This window comes from Liolophura sinensis, chromosome 2 (assembly GCF_032854445.1).
Source record: "Liolophura sinensis isolate JHLJ2023 chromosome 2, CUHK_Ljap_v2, whole genome shotgun sequence".
In the NCBI taxonomy this organism is placed as follows: Eukaryota; Metazoa; Mollusca; class Polyplacophora; order Chitonida; family Chitonidae; genus Liolophura; species Liolophura sinensis.
The window spans coordinates 24,171,921-24,191,171 of NC_088296.1; the positions used below are offsets into that span (position 1 = coordinate 24,171,921).

The 19,251-nt window shown below is 39.6% G+C and overlaps 1 protein-coding gene across 1 annotated transcript in view; it reads right to left on the reverse strand.

Moving 5' to 3' along the window:
- Window positions 1–19,251, reverse strand: part of LOC135462595 (putative ankyrin repeat protein RF_0381) — a 104,785-nt gene that overhangs the window by 19,300 nt on the left and 66,234 nt on the right. The window contains exons 17-19 of the mRNA XM_064739818.1: window positions 17,467–17,565; window positions 16,316–16,414; window positions 14,334–14,432 (exon numbers count right to left, since the gene is read on the reverse strand). Coding sequence (XP_064595888.1) covers window positions 14,334–14,432; window positions 16,316–16,414; window positions 17,467–17,565 — 297 coding nt within the window. The remainder of the gene's footprint in view (window positions 1–14,333; window positions 14,433–16,315; window positions 16,415–17,466; window positions 17,566–19,251) is intronic.

The window sequence follows — 19,251 nt, forward strand, 5'->3', positions numbered from 1 at the left end:
GTATGGGGCCGCTGCTTAGCATGGCCTTTAATCTATCAAAAGATCTCTGACACTCAATGGACCACAATAATTTAGCACCTTTCTTTAACAGCTGAGTTAATGGCTCACTAACAAATGAAAAGTTCCTACAGAACTTTCGATAATAACCTGCCATGCCCAAGAAACGCTTTAACTCTCTCTTACAACTTGGCACTGGAAAACAAGAGATAGCACTGATTTTAGAATTAACAGGTTTTACCTGACCCTGTCCGACAACATGCCCTAGATATGTGACAAAAGCACAACCAAACTCACACTTGGCCAAATTTACTGTAAGATTGGCTTGGGACAGTCTCGCAAATAATGCCTCCATGATATTTAAATGTTCCTCCCAAGTGTCACTGAATATAATTACATCGTCGATGTAAACACGACACCCTTTAAGGCCTGATGTAACGTTGTTCACAAGTCGTTGAAAGGTGGCAGGGCTGTTCTTCATCCCAAAGGGCATGACTTTGTACTGGTATAAACCATCTGGGGTAGCAAACGCTGACACCTCACGAGCGCGCTGCGTGAGCGGTACTTGCCAAAATCCTTTCAATAGGTCAAACTTGAAGACAACGTTGGACTTTCCCACGGCATCGATACAGTCGTCGATCCTTGGAATGGGAAAGTTGTCTGCTTTAGTGACGGCATTCACTTTGCGATAGTCTGTACACATACGGTACGTCCCATCTGGTTTTGGCACAAGAATACAAGGTGAACTCCAGTTACTGTTACTGGGCTCGACCAGATCATTTTCCAGTAAATACTGAACTTCTTTTCTCAAGTATTCAGTTTTAGTTGGGTTCAGTCTGTATGGGTGCTGTTTAATCGGCTTGGAATCTCCAACTTCAACATCATGGTAGATGGATTCAGTCCTGGTTGGAACATCAGGGAACAAATGTTCATATCGACGAACCAAATCCTTCAACTGCTGGCGTTGCTGATATTCCAGATGACCCAACACAGAATCAATGTCCTCAAGAATACTTGAATTCTGGAGTTTGGCTGACCGGAACCTTAAGTCAAAATCTTGATCATCCCTAACAGCTGAATCAGGGCATAAGTTAGAGGTAACAACTCCACTAGGATGTACAACATTGAGATCAGTGCTATCTCTGTCTACATATGGCTTTAACATGTTAATGTGACAAAGTTGTCTAGATTTGCGCCGATCAGGAGTGAAAATAATATAATTAAGATCACTTAGCCTCTTGTCTACTACATAAGGTCCAAAATAACGAGCCTCAAGTGGCTTACCACTAACTGGAAGTAAGGCCAATACCTTCTGACCAACTTCAAATCTGCGTCTTACTGTCTCTTTGTCATACTTAGTTTTCATACTCTTCTGAGAAGCTGTAAGATTCTCTCTGGCTAACTCACATACTCTGTTGAGCTTAGTACGAAAACTTGACACATACTGTAATAGGTTAACATTGTCACTATCACCAGACACAAACTTTTCCTTGAACAACTGTAGTGGACCACGCACAGTATGGCCAAACACTAGCTCAAATGGACTAAATCTAAGTGACTCTTGTACAGACTCTCTTACAGCAAACATTAACAAAGGTACACCCTCGTCCCAATCTTTCCCTGTCTCAAAGCAGTAAGTTCTTATCATACTTTTCAGTGTCTGATGGAATCTCTCTAGTGCTCCTTGACTTTGTGGGTGATAAGCTGAGGATTTATACTGGCTAATACCTAGCTCATGCATAACTTGTTCGAACACACCAGACATGAAATCTGAAGCCTGGTCTGACTGTACTGACTTAGGCAGACCAAACATGGTGAAGAACTTAACTACAGCCTTAATTACAGTCTTAGCAGTAATATTCCTTAGTGGAATTGCCTCAGGGAAACGAGTTGAAGTACACATTATGGTTAACATATACCGATTTCCAGACTTTGTCTTAGGTAGCGGACCAACACAATCTATTAAGATTCTACTGAATGGCTCGCCAATTGCAGGAATAGGCCTCAAGGCTGCCTTGGGGATTGTCTGGTTAGGTTTCCCCACTAACTGACATGCATGACAAGACCTGCAAAATTCAGTAACATCTTTCCTTATTCCTGGCCAATAAAAATGACTGAGAATCTTATGATAGGTCTTATTAACACCTAAATGACCTGCTAACGGCGTTTCATGCGCTATGGTCAGTATGTCTTTACGATAAGACTTGGGCACAACTACCTGATGCTTAATTGCCCATTCATCCTCCAACGAAACATCGGGAGGCCTCCACTGCCGCATCAATATGCCAGACTTGACATAGTAGTAGCATGGGTCAGGTAAAGATTCACCATCTTTAGCTGCATCGTTAAACAAGCAAGAAATACTTGGATCACTGTGTTGTTCAGCAATCAACTCAGTCCTACAAAATGGCTGATCACCACTAACAAAATTAGTATCTACTTCCTGCTGGCTGTCTAATTTGGAAGAATCTCCATCCAACATGTTGTTGAGAAAAGTCTCACTCAAATCAACAGTACTACCCTGGTCTGTACTGACTTTTCTAGACATAGCTCTTGTAACAACACAGGACGGATATAAACCCGCTATCTCGCTTTCAACTGGCTCTGTGACTGAATTCAGAGAAGGCTTATCAACCATTAAGGGATCAACAGTAACTTTATCATGTGCCAAGTCATTTCCCAACAACAAATGAATACCCTCAAAAGGTAATGAAGGCTTAATGCCTACCCGGACAGGTCCAGATATCAAATCTGATGACAAATAAATATCATGAAGGGGAACACTGACAAAGTCACTAGACTCTACACCTCTAATAAGGGCACGAACCCCAGAGTATGACTCTTCAGAAAAGGGCAGAGTATTCATCAACAACAGAGACTGAGATGCCCCAGTATCCCTTAATATCTTTATAGGGGTAGCACAAGACATGTCGCTTCTAAGCGACACTGAACCAGAATTGATAAACGGAGCGAAGCTATCCATAGAGCATTTGGGAATCTTATCCAATCCCGTATCAGCTAACTCAGATCTTTTTTTAACTGCTGATGTAACTTCCGGCAATGTTTTGTGCATTGCAACACAAAGACCTGTGGGCTTAGACTCATTCTGAGCTTCCCGTATCCTTTTCAACTTGTAACATTCACTCATCACGCGACCTACCCGCTTGCAAAAATTACAAGTGACCCTATTTCGAGGACTACCATTCCAATCTGAACTACGTGAACCATGAGCTGTAGAACCATTGGAGCCTGGTGTAGAACTCTTCTGTGTAGAGCTACCTCTACCTGTTGCATGTGACTGGGTATTTCTACGTGTAAATGAATTAAATGGCTTACCCGTGTATGTAACCTTATGTGTCAAGGAATAATCATCAGCTAAACTGGCTGCCTCTTCAAGTGTACTCGCCTTCTGCTCATCAACGAACACCTTTACATCATTATGAATACAACGCTTGAACTCTTCTACCAGCACAAGCTGACGCAAACTTTCAAAATCCCTGCCTATTTTCTTGGCTATACACCAGCGATCAAACAACTGCTCCTTAGCTCGACCAAACTCAACGTATGTCTGATCTCTACCTTTTTCACAGTTACGAAATTTCTGGCGGGAAGCTTCAGGCACCAATTCATAACCCTTCAAAATGACCTCTTTCACATAGTCATAATTGGAAGCATTCTCCACACTTAACTGAGTGTAAATTTCCCTGGCCTTTCCAATTTGCACACTCTGTAATAACATAGTCCAGAACTCTTTAGGCCACTTCAAGCTATTTGCAATTTTCTCAAAATGCAGAAACAACTTATCCACCTCTTTTTCCTGAAAGGATGGAACTAACCGAATGTATTTGGTCACATCAAATCCTGAACCCTGTCTACCGGAAGGACCCAGTTTCTCATCTCTCTCTACCTCTAACTTTTTCATTTGGAACTCCAATTCTCTTTCCCTCTCTCTTTCCTCTCTCTGTACTTCCCTCTCCTCTCTCTGCACTTCCCTCTCTCTTTCCTCTCTCTCCCTCTGCATTTTCAACTTTTCTAACTGTATCTCATGTTCCCTCTCTTTCTCTCTTTCCTCTTTCTCCAATCTCAACTTTAACTCAAACTGCTTAAACTTAAGCTCGGCATTTGACCCTCGAACTCATAATCAGATAATGCAGAACTATCAAACTTCCCTATCTCCACTAAATGTTTCAACAAAGTATGCTGCATATCTCTTTTCCTCCATGAAGACTTTATGGACAAACCTAAAAATGTCCCTACCTTAACCAAGCCTTCCTTCTTTAAACTCTCAAAAACATCCTGATCGGGCGCATTAACAAACTGTTTAGGATCAAAATCTCCCATTATAAATATTTAGCCACTGAATCATTCACCGTTAAAATTAAGCAATCGCTTCTCACTTGTTTTTAACTTCAAATATCCAGTGCAAAACAAAAGGGAAACAATCCGTTCCCGGACAAGCCCCCAATTTCTGTTACGGTATTGAAAACGGCAACAGAAAACAGACTCAGTGACTCAATATTACAATGTAAACAATGCTTTATATATAAAATGAGACGTACAGTTTTACAGACAGTTCAACAACAACAAAACAGAATTAACAGCCAATGAACAGCCAGTTAAATAAACAGAGCATTGAACAAGGTGCTTTCGGCCAGGTCCGCGCTGTACATATATAACAGGGCCTGTTATGCTTATAACATATAACAATACCGACATGAGCTGGTACCCAGTCAAAACTCACAGAGGCGCCCTGGTAACGAAGAGTGGTACATAAATGTAGTATTTCAAATACAAGTGATGAGGAATTATACCAGACATAATTTGACATGGCCTGCAAGGAAGATAAACACGGCAAGTAGATAATCTTTATATTTAAAAGAGTGTCTGATGGAGGTTTCTAAATTAACCACATGGTCAGTAGTACAACGTTTGTTTCTAAAACCGCTCTGTACTGGACTAAGTATATTGTGTTTTTCCAAAAACCACATCAATCTAGAATTTATCATACGCTCCATGACCTTGCAGAGACAGGACGTGAGGGCTATAGGCCTGTACGAAGATGTGAACGAGGGATCCTTACCTGGTTTAGCAACGGGCACAACAATTGCCGTTTTCCATTTAGCCGGGAGTTTCATACTAGACCAAACGGCATTGTAGAGCAATAGTAATATAGTCATACAGTGATATGGCAAATTGTACAACATGGAGTACGTAATAGTATCCTCACCCGGTGACGAATCCGAACATGAGGATAAGGCCTGCTTTAATTCTAGTAAAGAAAAATCATTGTTAATTGGCATGTCATCAAAAAGAATATTATTAAAAGGATGCATTTCTTCAATATTTTCCTTATGGGATATAAACTCAGGAGAATAATTGTTTGAACTGGAAACGAAAGAGAAACTGTCTGCCAACATATCGGCTTTGTCAATATTAGTAACATAATTACTATTATTATGAACAATAGTTGGGGTGTTATTTGATTTTCTTTTACCTTTAATCGAGTTTATTTTATTCCAGACTTCTTTGGTATTTGTATTTTCAGATAAATTCGAACAGTATTGTCGCCAGTGATCTCTCTGAGCTGTTTTAATCACCTGCTGTGCTACAGCTTTAGCTCGTTTAAATAAAACAATGTCTTGGTATAGGCGAGTGCGTTTTGCACGATTTTTTAAACGTTTCCGATTTTTTATAGCATTAGAACAATCGTCGTTCCACCAAGGAACAGGTATTTTACTAGACACCTTACCTGAGGATTTTGGAATGCATTTTTGTGCAGCCACATCAATGGATTAAGTACATTATCTGCAAAAATATCAACATTATTATTATACACATCCTGAGAAAAAGACCTCAAACATTCTTCTTTGTATACATCCCAGTTTGCCCTTTTCATACACCATCTGGGAGGCTGGCCTACAGGATTCACATGGTGGTCTATATTACAGGTGACTAGAACTGGTAAGTGGTCGCTAGGACAAGGGCTTATGGTATCAACGAACCAATTAAAAGACAGACCTATATCTGCTGAGCAAAGAGTAAGGTCTAAGTGAGACAGATTACCAGAATGAGGATCTACACGAGTGCCCGTCCCATCATTTAAAACACACATTTCATAATCATTAACTAGAGCAGTCATTACCCTTCCATTGAAATTCGTTGTAATGCTACCCCATAAGGGTCCGTAAGCGTTAAAATCCCCACACAATATATAAGTGCTATTAATATAAGACATAAGAGTATCAAAATCTTTTCTATCAATACGACTAGAAGGATTGTATATATTAACAACACTTGTGGGTGCACCAGACCTCGTAGCAATATTAAAACATTGTGCCTCAATATTGTTAAAGGGAGGTAACTTTAGTTCTGAAAAGGATAGGCCGTCTTTTAGAAGCATGGCCAGGCCCCCTCTCCCGTCTGTATTCCTATCCATTCTACCTATAAAATACCCAGGGTAAGTAAAATCCATATGTGGCTTTAAAAAAGTTTCTTGAAGACATATAACATGAGGAGCGGGCTTAAGATTTTGAATATAACACTTGAATTCCTCTCCATGAGCGCCAAGACCGCAAATATTCTGATGTAACATGTTAAAAGTCATTGATAAAAAAGGTAAAACAAGATAGGAATATATATTTATATTATATAAAGGATACATTATGAATGTTCATCATCCGAGGACACAGGAAATAGAATATTGTTCAGTCTTTTAAAATCAACAGCCTCAGAGCCAAGACGACTCTGAGCGATGCTAAACACTACTTGTACCAAACTCTTAGGGTCTTCGATTTCGAAGACTTTTATTAGTATTTCCGAAAAGATGGCGATAAGCCTTGTGGCCATTGTGAAAGACATATCGTCTGTCTGAGTGGGTTCACCACGTGGGGTTTGAGTAGCTATGGTCCTAAGGATTGGCTTGACGGGTGTAATCGTAATAGAATGGGGCTGTTCAGGGGGGGTATCTTCTACCGGCCCTTCTGTTAGAGCTCGCTCATTTGACCCCTCTGGGTGAATTCTATGGGGGTTATCTTTTTCACGTACTGATTTTAAAGCATCAGCAAAAGAAATTTTCTTGGTAACCTTTATGAACTGCGCTTTACATACCTGCTTTCTATATGGGCAACCCATATACGCCGAGCTATGGCTCAGGGACCCGCAGTTGACACATTTGGGGCGATCCAGGTTGTGACATTCATCAAATGTATGGGGACCGCCACATCTTGGGCATCGCTGGCGTCCCCTACATTCCCCTGAAATATGCCCAAAGGACTGACATTTGAAGCAACGTATGGCGGGTGGAACATATTGCTTGACAGGAAATATTTCGTAACCGAGAGAAACTTCTTCCGGTAGTGCATCAGAATTAAAATATAACAACATACATTTGGTTTTAGTTTTTTCCTTCCCTTTAGTCAGACGCTGTGCTTTCGTTACTTTGTATTTTTTCAGTGCTTGTTGTACTTCTTCTTCAGTGATGTCTTCCCCTAACCCATAAATCACCCCACGTGAAAGGGTGATATTGGAGTGCAGCCTGCAGGAGACATCTCTTCCCATCAGCGTTGTTATGCTGAGTGCCTTTTTGACTTGAGTGGCACTATTACAAGCAATCATTAGGTCTTTACCGTTAATTTTCTTTACTTGTTTTACATTGCCAATTGCTTGTTGTAAACTCTGACCAAATTTAATTGGGTTCCACCCAGTGACGGGTAAGCCCCCCATAGATGAAATTACAACATTGTTATTGTTATTTCCCTGCTTCTGACCCACCTGCTTTGCTTTCTTCCCTTCCTGGGAGCTTCTATCTGTTGAAAAATCGCGCGTTCGTTTTGTAGTGGATCGCGTTTCCACGACTTCCATGTCGTCTCCTTCTGCCTCATCCATGGCTGTAACTAATGACTATAGTGGTGTATGCACAGGGGAGTTATTACAAGACGACAGTTAAAAATAGCAGAAGTTGCTCGGGAGCTGCTCCGAGCCAGGGAGAAAAGACGAAAGGCGCTCTGTTAGGTGTGGAAGAGACAGTGTAAGTACAGGATTTCCTATCCCACAATTGTACACTATACCTAAAGTATAGTAACTTATAGCCCTATGCTACTATATAATACTAACGATATTACTATTATACACTATATATTACTATACACACTATATATTACTATATATACAATCAATTATAGAACTTTTTTCTATGGATTAACTATATTTCTATTATCAGGTGTGACTGCTTATCAGCCAAAAAAAAAAAAAAAAAAAAAAAAAAATAATGTTGTCAAAAAGCCCAATACTAAGCAACAAACGTGTATTATTAATTTAGAATTTACAAGACCGAAAGCTATCACAAATAAATCCAAAAAAAAATCAAATATACAACACTATGAAAAACCACTCTCAATGAACGCCTGTACAAGAAAGGGGGTTAAGTTGACCTTTGCCTCCTTTACCGCGTCCAGACATATTTATACCTTCTATCGACCTATATCCTATATTTTTTTTTTTTTTTTTAATGTTAACATGGTTGGATCGGCCTATTTGTTGCTTTTAAAGTGGTTGTTGTCGTTTTTTTTACCCGAACAGAACTGATATGAGCTGACGCTGTTTTTTTGTCTAGGTATTGTGTATGTATACTGTTCAGCTCTTCCTGTACTATATTCTGTGTTCCATATATGTTATAACATCTTGAGTGTTCTACCGCCCACCTTTCCCAAAATCTCTCTTTAACCCCTGTACCTGCCCATCTTGTACTGTAAATATGGATTGTACATTAAGAAACGGTCATCATAGTGAATAATGACCCCTCTTTTTTTTAGTCATGAAGCCCAAAATTCGTCGGCTATAATGCTACAATATCCATAGCACTAGTATTGAAACTTCTTCTCCTTGTCCTAAATAATATACTCTCCCTTTATATACTATCCAGCTTAAAAGCATTTTCAATGACGCCAAGTTTTGGCGCGCATCGGCCCTTTGGGCCGGAAAAGCGCCAGCGCAAACCAACTCCCCCCCCCCCCCCCCTATAACATATACTATCCAAAAAAAGAAACGCATAACCCGGTTTTTTGCGGAGATGATGCAGTCTTTTCAATTATGCATAACTAAATAAGAATTGCTATTCTGCAAATATTTTTTACACAGATTAAGGAAGGGTCCATATCTAGACAACAAGGCCATCAACTTGAGGTAAGACACTCACAATGAGTCTCCCACTTGAGTGGAATGTCAGTATCTGTTGTGACCACCACGGGCACGAATAACAGTTCTGACACGCCTTGTCATGGACTGGATGAGACGCTGGATAGAGGCCTGGGGAATGTTCTGCCACTCCTGCTGCAAACATGCAACTTGCTCTTGAAGCGTTTGGTGTTGAGGTTGACGTTGGCGTAGACGTCGATCAAGTTCATCCCACAGATGCTCAATTGGGTTAAGATCCGGGGAACGGGACGGCCAGGGTAGCACATTTACATTGTTTTCGGCGAGGAAGTCCCTTGTGACACGTGCCGTGTGCGGTCTGGCGTTGTCCTGCTGGAACAACTCCCGCTGAACGTCAATGACAGGTAAGAGGTGTGGCTGCAGGATGGTGTCTCGGTAGCGTACGGCCGTAAGATTTCCCTGAACGTGGACAAGATTTGCACGACCAGTATACGATATTGCTGCCCACATCATCACACTCCCTCCACCAAATCTGTCCACTTGGCGTACGCAGTTAGGGGCATAACGCTCGTGAGCACATCTGTAAACCCGGTTTCTACCATCACGTCTCTGCAATAGGAATCTGGACTCATCACTGAACCAAATGCGTCGCCAGTTGCGTAGATTCCATGCAGTCACGTTGTTACACCATCGGAGGCGATTGGCGCGATGGTGAGGACGCAGCACGATCCCAACATAAGGCCTCCTGGCTCTCAGTCCATGTTCCCTCAGCCTGTTCCGCACTGTCTGACCTGATATCTTCCTCAGTCCCGGTATGCTGGCTGCTGTGCTTTCAGCTGTAGCACAACGGTCACGCAAATGGAGGACCCTTATGTAGCGATCTTGGGCCGCTGTAGTGACACGTGGTCGACCTGAACGCCGACGGTCATTTGTTGTCCCAGTATTGTTGTAGCGGGCAGCAAGCCGTGAAATCGTGCTCTGGCTGACGTGTAGACGCCTAGAAATGGACGATTGGGACTCTCCAGCTTGAAGTCTTCCAAGGGCAATATTTCTTGTGACAGTGTCAAGACGTGGCATGTTGAATCAGCTTGAAAACACCACTTGAAAGACGCCGATTTCCGGCCCGAAGTTGCGGTTTTATAGTCACACACTGCATGCTTTCCATGCGTAAGTTCGGCGTGTAAGACTGCACGTGATACAGTGTGGTGCTGTATTTTTTACTTCTTCCAAAAACGGCCTCCAAACTCAACATTTTCCACCAAGAAATGTTTTGAGGAATAAAATGTGTGCTAACTGTGACTATTAACAATATTAAAACACATTTTGCTCATAAAATGAAGACAAAATGTATTTATTTCATTTTAAAATAAAACAAAACACCTATGCGTTTCTTTTTTTGGATAGTATATAACACAAAGGTCCGCAGACTAACAGTACATGAAAACGTCAAATAGTCATACATAACAATATACCCGTATGATTTCTTTTATTTTCAGGGTGCGTATATTCATGTCAAATCAAAGTTTGGTACTAAAGCATGACATACGTGTTTTTGGAGCGAATCTGTTTATTTTTGTTGTTATTTTGTGCCCCCTAATATTTACACGCACAGGGCTCCCAGGGTACCTCAATGGATAATCATTTTAGACTGTATTCCTGGAAATAAAACCAGTTACGCAGTTACATATATACCAGTATGGAATTAAACCCACTAATGCATATATTTTAGTGTTGGTATTATTCAGTCTAGAGTACACCACATACCTCATCCTGTACATTGACATCAGTGCCTCTCTCTACCACAGACGAACAAGATCCAGATTATTTGCCCTCAGGGCTAAAAGCAAAGGCGTCTTTCCATCCTGTAAATGTTGAAAATAGTATGTAGATAAAGTCAAGTTTGAATGTCATAAAAAGGGATGTATATGAAGTCAGGGCTAAGTGTCAAAAAGGGTGCCGAGATTTTTAGATGATCGCATTTTTGAATACACCGACAAAATCAATGAAACATTAATGAGATTGGCATCCTAACATTAACAAATAATGTAAACTCTCTAAAACTGTGTACATATCATTAGCTTCATTTCTAAACATTTGGATTCTACAACTCTTCACTAGTTGTCACCATACAGGACATTCGTTTCCAGTATAAAGATAAATTATTTTTTACGAACTTCCCAATGAACATCTGTCTCGTTCCTGTGGAAGAGGTGACATGAAGGCAACATGTTGACATAATTTAGTGTTATTGGTAGTATTTTTCTGCCTAGTTCAGTGTGAGTGTTCGAAATGTAGCTAGCGAATTGTACATTACATGACTGTGTTATACATATACCTATAAGATATAATTTATTTCCACGGCGCGGACATTTATGTAAAATCAAACTCTGGTATCAGAGCATAATGTACGTGGCAACTGATTGTGTTTTAAGCAGCAGATCTCAGTAGCACAGTCTGTGTGAAGTCGTGAGCTGTTTGTTACTGCACACTTGCGCAACCGTTCGGTACGTATATCTGGGCGTAATTCTAGTAAATCACCGTAAATGACGTCATATCTGCCTCTTTAAGAGCACATGGGGAATGTATTCTCGTAAAATAAACCAAACTGTGGTTTACACGGTAAAGTATTTAGCAATTGTAGTAATTCTGTTCTATATGTTCGAGGTATTATCAATATTTGGTTACACATTCAGTTCAGACTCCATTTAGTCTAAAATTAGTTTTGAAGCCTTTTAAACATTTTTTTACCCAACTGACATTAAAAATCGTTTTTGAGGACAACTGAACAATAAACCCATTGTTTATATGGGCAAAGGTGACGTGCTTTTTCAACTGATTTTTGGACCACATGTCAGATCCTGAATTTTGACATTAGCTCTCCTCTTGACTTGGAGACAAAAGCGATCCAGATCATTTGCCTCCGATGAGCCATGGATAATGATGTTTCCCCCTCCTGCGTACCGTAACAATAATATCCAAACCACGACCTTATCTCCTGGCTTGCAAAAGTTGTGCTATTTCACCTACCACGCAAAACTTCATTACACCGAAGCTCAAACATATTGCAAAGAAAAGATATTGTAACCAATTTTACTGTATGTTCTTACCTAATTCCCCGTAAAGCATGTTGCTAACGGGCGCGCAATTGGCTGCCATTTAAGCATTTACGCAAGTAGTTCGAATAAAACCTTAACTGGCGTTGTATGAAAACAAGCAATGTTTCACAGGTGACAATTTGTCAACTATAACACTGCTGCTACTTTCTGTCTTATAAGATTTATTATATTATATCCCTACATTCACCGACTCTGCTGGTGGACTAAGGATCCAAAAGGTCTTGTTCCTTTGCGTTGTTTCAATGGTAATGTATGTTAAATGTGATGACAACACAGAATTTTGAGTGCTTCTAGACCAGTGATGTGAAATTAATTGCAAATCCAAAGACACCATTCTAGAAATAGACACTAATATCAGTCTGGATTTTTCACGGCGGCCATCGTAAACGCTCGATAACTCCCTCACTGTACCATAGTATGTCGATTTGTCTGTCACTGCAAAAGGTTTCTTTTTTCTAGACGGCAAATGAGCTTGAAATGTATAAACGAACGTGCATGAATTTATTTGCAACATATTCTGGTAAGGAAATGTTAGTCTTATTTTTTGTTTATTTTTTCACCTTTAATTAGGTGTAGATTGCGAAGACATAATATCATTTTTGTTCATGTCATATTGTGTTTACGCCAGAGACGGCAGAGCATTCATAATTCATGCCAAAGTCAATAATTGACTTTTGCTCATACATGTATTTAGAGATAAAACTAAGTGTTTAAAATGGTTCTTGGTGCAACATGCTCTACTTCTAAATACCCAGACAGCCCGTATCTTATTCCGCACGTTGACATTGGCTCCGTGCTTTATCAGCAGACGAACAAACTCCATATTATCTGACCTCACCGCCCAAAATAAAACGGTCTCTCCTTCCTGTGGAATGTCACAATAAATACGCCATTTATATACTGTCTCAATACAAGGTTTGTCTTCCAATTATTTTTTATCGCCTCACCCGCCCCCCCTCAATCTCTCCCCCAAAAAGTAGTATCTCTATCATTTGGACTGCCAGGATATTGAACTGGTGGAAAGGCTAGTTTACAAACCAACTGAGAAACATTAATAAATAATATAAACACTTCAAAATTGTCTACATAACATTAGCTTTATTTCTGAACATTTGGATTCTACAATTCTACACCAGCTGTCACCACACAAGGCACTCGTTTCCAGTATGAAGATACATTGTTTTTACGAACTGTCCAATAAAGAACTGTCTCGTTCCTGTGAAAGGGGTGACACTTAGGTAACATATTCGCATAATTCAGTCCTATTTGTAGTATTGTCTGCCTTGTCCATTGTGAGTGTGCGTCATGTAGCTAACTGATTGTTCATTGAATGACTGCTCTTACCACTTACACATACACCTGGATGATTTCTTTTATTTCCAGTGCGCGGACATTCATGTAAAATCAAAGTCTGGTATCACTACATGATGTACGTGGCAACTGATTTTATTTTAAGCAGGCAGATTTCGGTAGCACAGTCTGAGCAAAGCCCTGAAGTCTTTGATACTGTGCACTTGCGGCACCGTTCGGTAGGCCTACATATATCTCGGCGTCTTTCTGGTAAATTACTGTAACTGACGTCATATCTACCACATTTAAGGGCACATCAGGAATCTATTTGGACATTAATGTGAAATCAAAGTTTGCTATCAGAGTATAACGTGCGTGGCAACTGATTGTGTTTTAAACAGGCAGATCTCAGTAGCACAGTCTGTGTTAAAACCTCTTTCTGGTAAATTACCGTAACTAAGAATTTGACCAGGTTTCAACTACTGAGAGATCACTGGCCATAAATATCTAAACAATCAAAGGACATTTGTATGTGGGTAATGTATGCAATAATGTTAACAACATTTTCTACGGGGTTTTTGAAGCAAATCTGTTTATTTTTGTTGGTATTTTGTATCTTTTAACATTTACACGCACGGAGGAGCCATGGTACCTTAACGGAAAAACAATTTACACTTAATTCCTGGAAACAAACCCAAAGTAATACATACATTTTAGTGTTGGTCTTATGTAGTCATAAGAAGGGACAATGTGAAAATCATCGCACTGTACACCACCTACCTCATTCTGTACATTGACATCAGCGCCTCTCTCTACCAACAGACGAACAAGATCCAGATTATTTGCCCTCAGTGCAAAAAGCAAAGGCGTCTTTCCATCCTGTAACAATTGAAAATAGTATGTAGATAAAGTCAAGTTTGAATGTCATAAAAAGGGATATATATGAAGTCAGGGCTAAGTGTCAAAAAGGGTGCAATTGTAGTAACTCTGTTCTACATGTTCGAGGCATCCTCAATATATGGTTACACATTCAGTTCAGACTCTTTCTAGTATAGAATTAGCTTTAAAGCCTTTTAAACAATTTTTTACCCAATTAACATTAACCCATTGTTTATATGGACAAAGGTGACGTGCTTTTTCAACTGATTTTTGGACCACATGTCAGATCCTGAATTTTGACATTAGCTCTCTTCTTGACTTGGAGACAAAAGCGATCCAGATCATTTGCCTCCGATGAGCCATGGATAATGATGTTTCCCCCTCCTGCGTACCGTAACAATAATATCCAAACCACGACCTTATCTCCTGGCTTGCAAAAGTTGTGCTATTTCACCTACCACGCAAAACTTCATTACACTGAAGTTCAAACATATTGCAAAGAAAAGACATTGTAACCAATTTTACTGTATGTTCTCACCTAATTCCCCGTAAAGCATGTTGCTAACGGGCGCGCAACTGGCTGCCATTGAAGCATTTACGCAAGTAGTTCGAATAAAACCTTAACTGGCGTTGTATGAAAAGAAGCAATGTTTCACAGGTGACAATTTGTCAACTATAACACTGCTGCTACTCTCTGTCTTATAAGATTTATTATATTATATCCCTACACTCCCCGACTCTGCTGGTGGACTAAGGATCCAAAAGGTCTTGTTCCTTTGCATTGTTTCAATGGCAATGTATGTTAAATGTGATGACAACACAGAATTTTGAGTGCTTCTAGACCAGTGATGTGAAATTAATTGCAAATCCAAAGACACCATTCTAGAAATAGACACTAATATCAGTCTGGATTTTTCACGGCGGCCATCGTAAACGCTCGATAACTCCCTCACTGTACCATAGTATGTCGATTTGTCTGTCACTGCTAAAGGTTTCTTTTTTCTAGACGGCAATGCGCTTCAAATGTATAAACGAAACGTGCATGAATTTATTTGCAACATATTCTGGTAGAGAAATGTTAATCTTATTTTTTGTTTATCTTTTCACCTTTAATTAGGTGTAGATTGCGAAGACATAATATCATTTTTGTTTCATGTCATATTGTGTTTACGCCAGAGACGGCAGAGCATTCATAATTCATGGCAAAGTCAATAATTTTCCGTCTTTGACTTTTGCTCATACATGTGTTTAGAGATAAAACTTAGTGTTTAAAATGGTTCTGGTGCAACATGCTCTACTTCTAAATATTCATACAGCCCGTACCTTATTCCGTACGTTGACATTGCTCGTGCTTTATCAGCAGACAAACAAGCTCCATTTTATCTGACCTCACCGCCCAAAACAAAACCGTCTCTCCTTCCTGTGGAATGTCACAATAAATACGCCATTCATATACTGTCTCAATACAAGGTTTGTCTTCCAATTATTATTTATCGCCGCACCCCCCAATCTCTCCCCCAAAAGGTAGTATCTCTATCATTTGGACTGCCAGGATATTGAACTGGTGGAAAGGCTAGTTTAAAAAACCCACTGAGCGACGATTGGCCATAACCATAGCCTAATGAATACATGGGCATTCGTATGCTGACAATGTATACTATAATGTTAGCAACATTTTCTTCAGGGTTTTTGGAGCAAATCTGTTGTTTTTTGGTTGGCATGTTGTACCCCCTAATATTTCCACGCACGGAGGAGCCAGGCACCTCAATGGAGAATCAATTTACACAGTATTCCAGGAAATCAACCTAAAGTAATACATGTATTTAAGTGTTGGTCTTATTTAGTCTAGAGTCAGAGGCAATGTGAAACTGTACACCACACACCTCATTCTGTACACTGACATCAGCGCCTCTCTCTACCAACAGACGAACAAGATCCAGATTATTGGCCCTCAGGGCTAAAAGCAAAGGCGTCTTTCCATCCTGTAATAGATAAAAATAGTATACAGATAAAGTCAAGCTTTAATGTCATAAAAAGAGACGGAGACTTTTGACACACACTGTTTTTTGTATATGGGAATAAAATTTCGATGATTCCATTTCCGAAAACAAAAACAAAATCAATCCAGCGCTAACCAGGTTGGCATCCTAACATTAATAAATAATATAAACATTTCAAAATTGTGTACATAACATTAGCTTCATTTCTGTAACATTATCACATAATTCAGTCCTATTTGTAGTATTGTCTGCCTTGTCCAGTGTGAGTGTTCGTCATGTAGCTAACCGATTGTTCATTCAATGACTGCTCTTACCACTTACATATACACCTGGATGATTTCTTTTATTTCCAGTGCGCGGACATTTATGTAAAATCAAAGGCTGGTATCACTACAAGATGTACGTGGCAACTGATTTTATTTTAAGCAGGCAGATTTCGGTAGCACAGTCTGAGCAAAACCCTGAAGTCTTTGGTACTGTGCACTTGCTGCACCATTCGGTACATATATCTCGGCGTCTTTCTGGTAAATTACTGTAACTGACGTCATATCTACCACATTTAAGGGCACATCAGGAATCTATTTGGACATTAATGTAATATCAAAGTTTGCTATCAGAGTATAACGTGCGTGGCAACTGATTGTGTTTTAAACAGGCAAATCTCAGTAGCACAGTCTGTGTTAAAACCTCTTTCTGGTAAATTACCGTAACTGAGAATTTGACGAGGTTTCAACTACTGAGAGATCACTGGCCATAAATACCTAAACAATCAAATAACATTTGTATGTGGGTAATGTATGCAATAATGTTAACAACATTTTCTACGGGGTTTTTGAAGCGAATCTGTTTATTTTTGTTGGTATTTTGTATCTTTTAACATTTACACGCACGGAGGAGCCAGGGTACCTTAACGGAAAAACAATTTACACTTTATTCCTGGAAACAAACCCAAAGTAATACATACATTTTAGTGTTGGTCTTATGTAGTCATAAGAAGGGACAATGTGAAAATCATCGCACTGTACACCACCTACCTCATTCTGTACATTGACATCAGCGCCTCTCTCTACCAACAGACGAACAAGATCCAGATTATTTGCCCTCAGTGCAAAAAGCAAAGGCGTCTTTCCATCCTGTAACAATTGAAAATAGTATGTAGATAAAGTCAAGTTTGAATGTCATAAAAAGGGATGTATATGAAGTTAGGGCTAAGTGTCAAAAAGGGTGCCGAGATTTTTAGATGATCGCATTTTTGAATACACCGACAAAATCAATGAAACATTAATGAGGTTGGCATCCTAGCATTAACAAATAATGTAAATTCTCTAAACCTGTCTACAGATTAGCTTCATTTCTAAACATTTGGATTCTACAATTCTACATCAGTTGTCACCACTCCAGGCATCTGATTCCAGCATAAAGATACTTTGCTTTTACAAACTGCCCAATTAACATCTGTCTCGTTTCTGTGGAAGAGGTGACATGACGATAACATGTTGACTTGATTTAGTGTTATTGGTATTATTGTCTGTCTAGTTCAATGTGAGTGTTCGATATATAGCTAACGAATTGTACATTACATGACTGTGTTATACATATACCTATAAGATATAATTTATTTCCACGGCGCGGACATTTATGTAAAATCAAAGTCTGGTATCAGAGCATAATGTACGTGGCAACTGATTGTGTTTTAAGCAGCAGATCTCAGTAGCACAGTCTGTGTAAAGTGGTGAGCTGTTTGTTACTGCACACCTGCGCAACCGTTCGGTACGTATATCTGGGCGTAATTCTAGTAAATCACCGTAAATGACGTCATATCTGCCTCTTTAAGAGCACATGGGGAATGTATTCTCGTAAAATAAACCAAATTGTGGTTTACACGGTAAAGTATTTAGCAATTGTAGTAACTCTGTTCTACATGTTCGAGGCATCCTCAGTATATGGTTACGCATTCAGTTCAGACTCTTTCTAGTATAGAATTAGCTTTAAAGCCTTTTAAACAATTTTTTACCCAATTAACATTAACCCATTGTTTATATGGACAAAGGTGACGTGCTTTTTCAACTGATTTTTGAACCACATGTCAGATCCTGAATTTTGACATTAGCTCTCCTCTTGACTTGGAGACAAAAGCGATCCAGATCATTTGCCTCCGATGAGCCATGGATAATGATGTTTCCCCCTCCTGCGTACCGTAACAATAATATCCAAACCACGACCTTATCTCCTGGCTTGCAGAAGTTGTGCTAATTCACCTACCACGCAAACTTCATTACACCGAAGCTCAAACAAATTGCAAAGAAAAGATATTGTAACCAATTTTACTGTATGTTCTTACCTAATTCCCCGTAAAGCATGTTGCTAACGGGCGCGCAACTGGCTGCCATTTAAGCATTTAAGCAAGTAGTTCGAATAAAACCTTAACTGGCGTTGTATGAAAAGAAGCAATGTTTCACAGGTGACAATTTGTCAACTATAACACTGCTGCTACTCTCTGTCTTATAAGATTTATTATATTATATCCCTACACTCCCCGACTCTGCTGGTGGACTAAGGATCCAAAAGGTCTTGTTCCTTTGCATTGTTTCAATGGTAATGTATGTTAAATGTGATGACAACACAGAATTTTGAGTCCTTCTAGACCAGTGATGTGAAATTAATTGCAAATCTAAAGACACCATTCTAGAAATAGACACTAATATCAGTCTGGATTTTTCACGGCGGCCATCGTATATGCTCGATAACTCCCTCACTGTACAATAGTATGTCGATTTGTCTGTCACTGCAAAAGGTTTCTTTTTTCTAGACGGCAAATG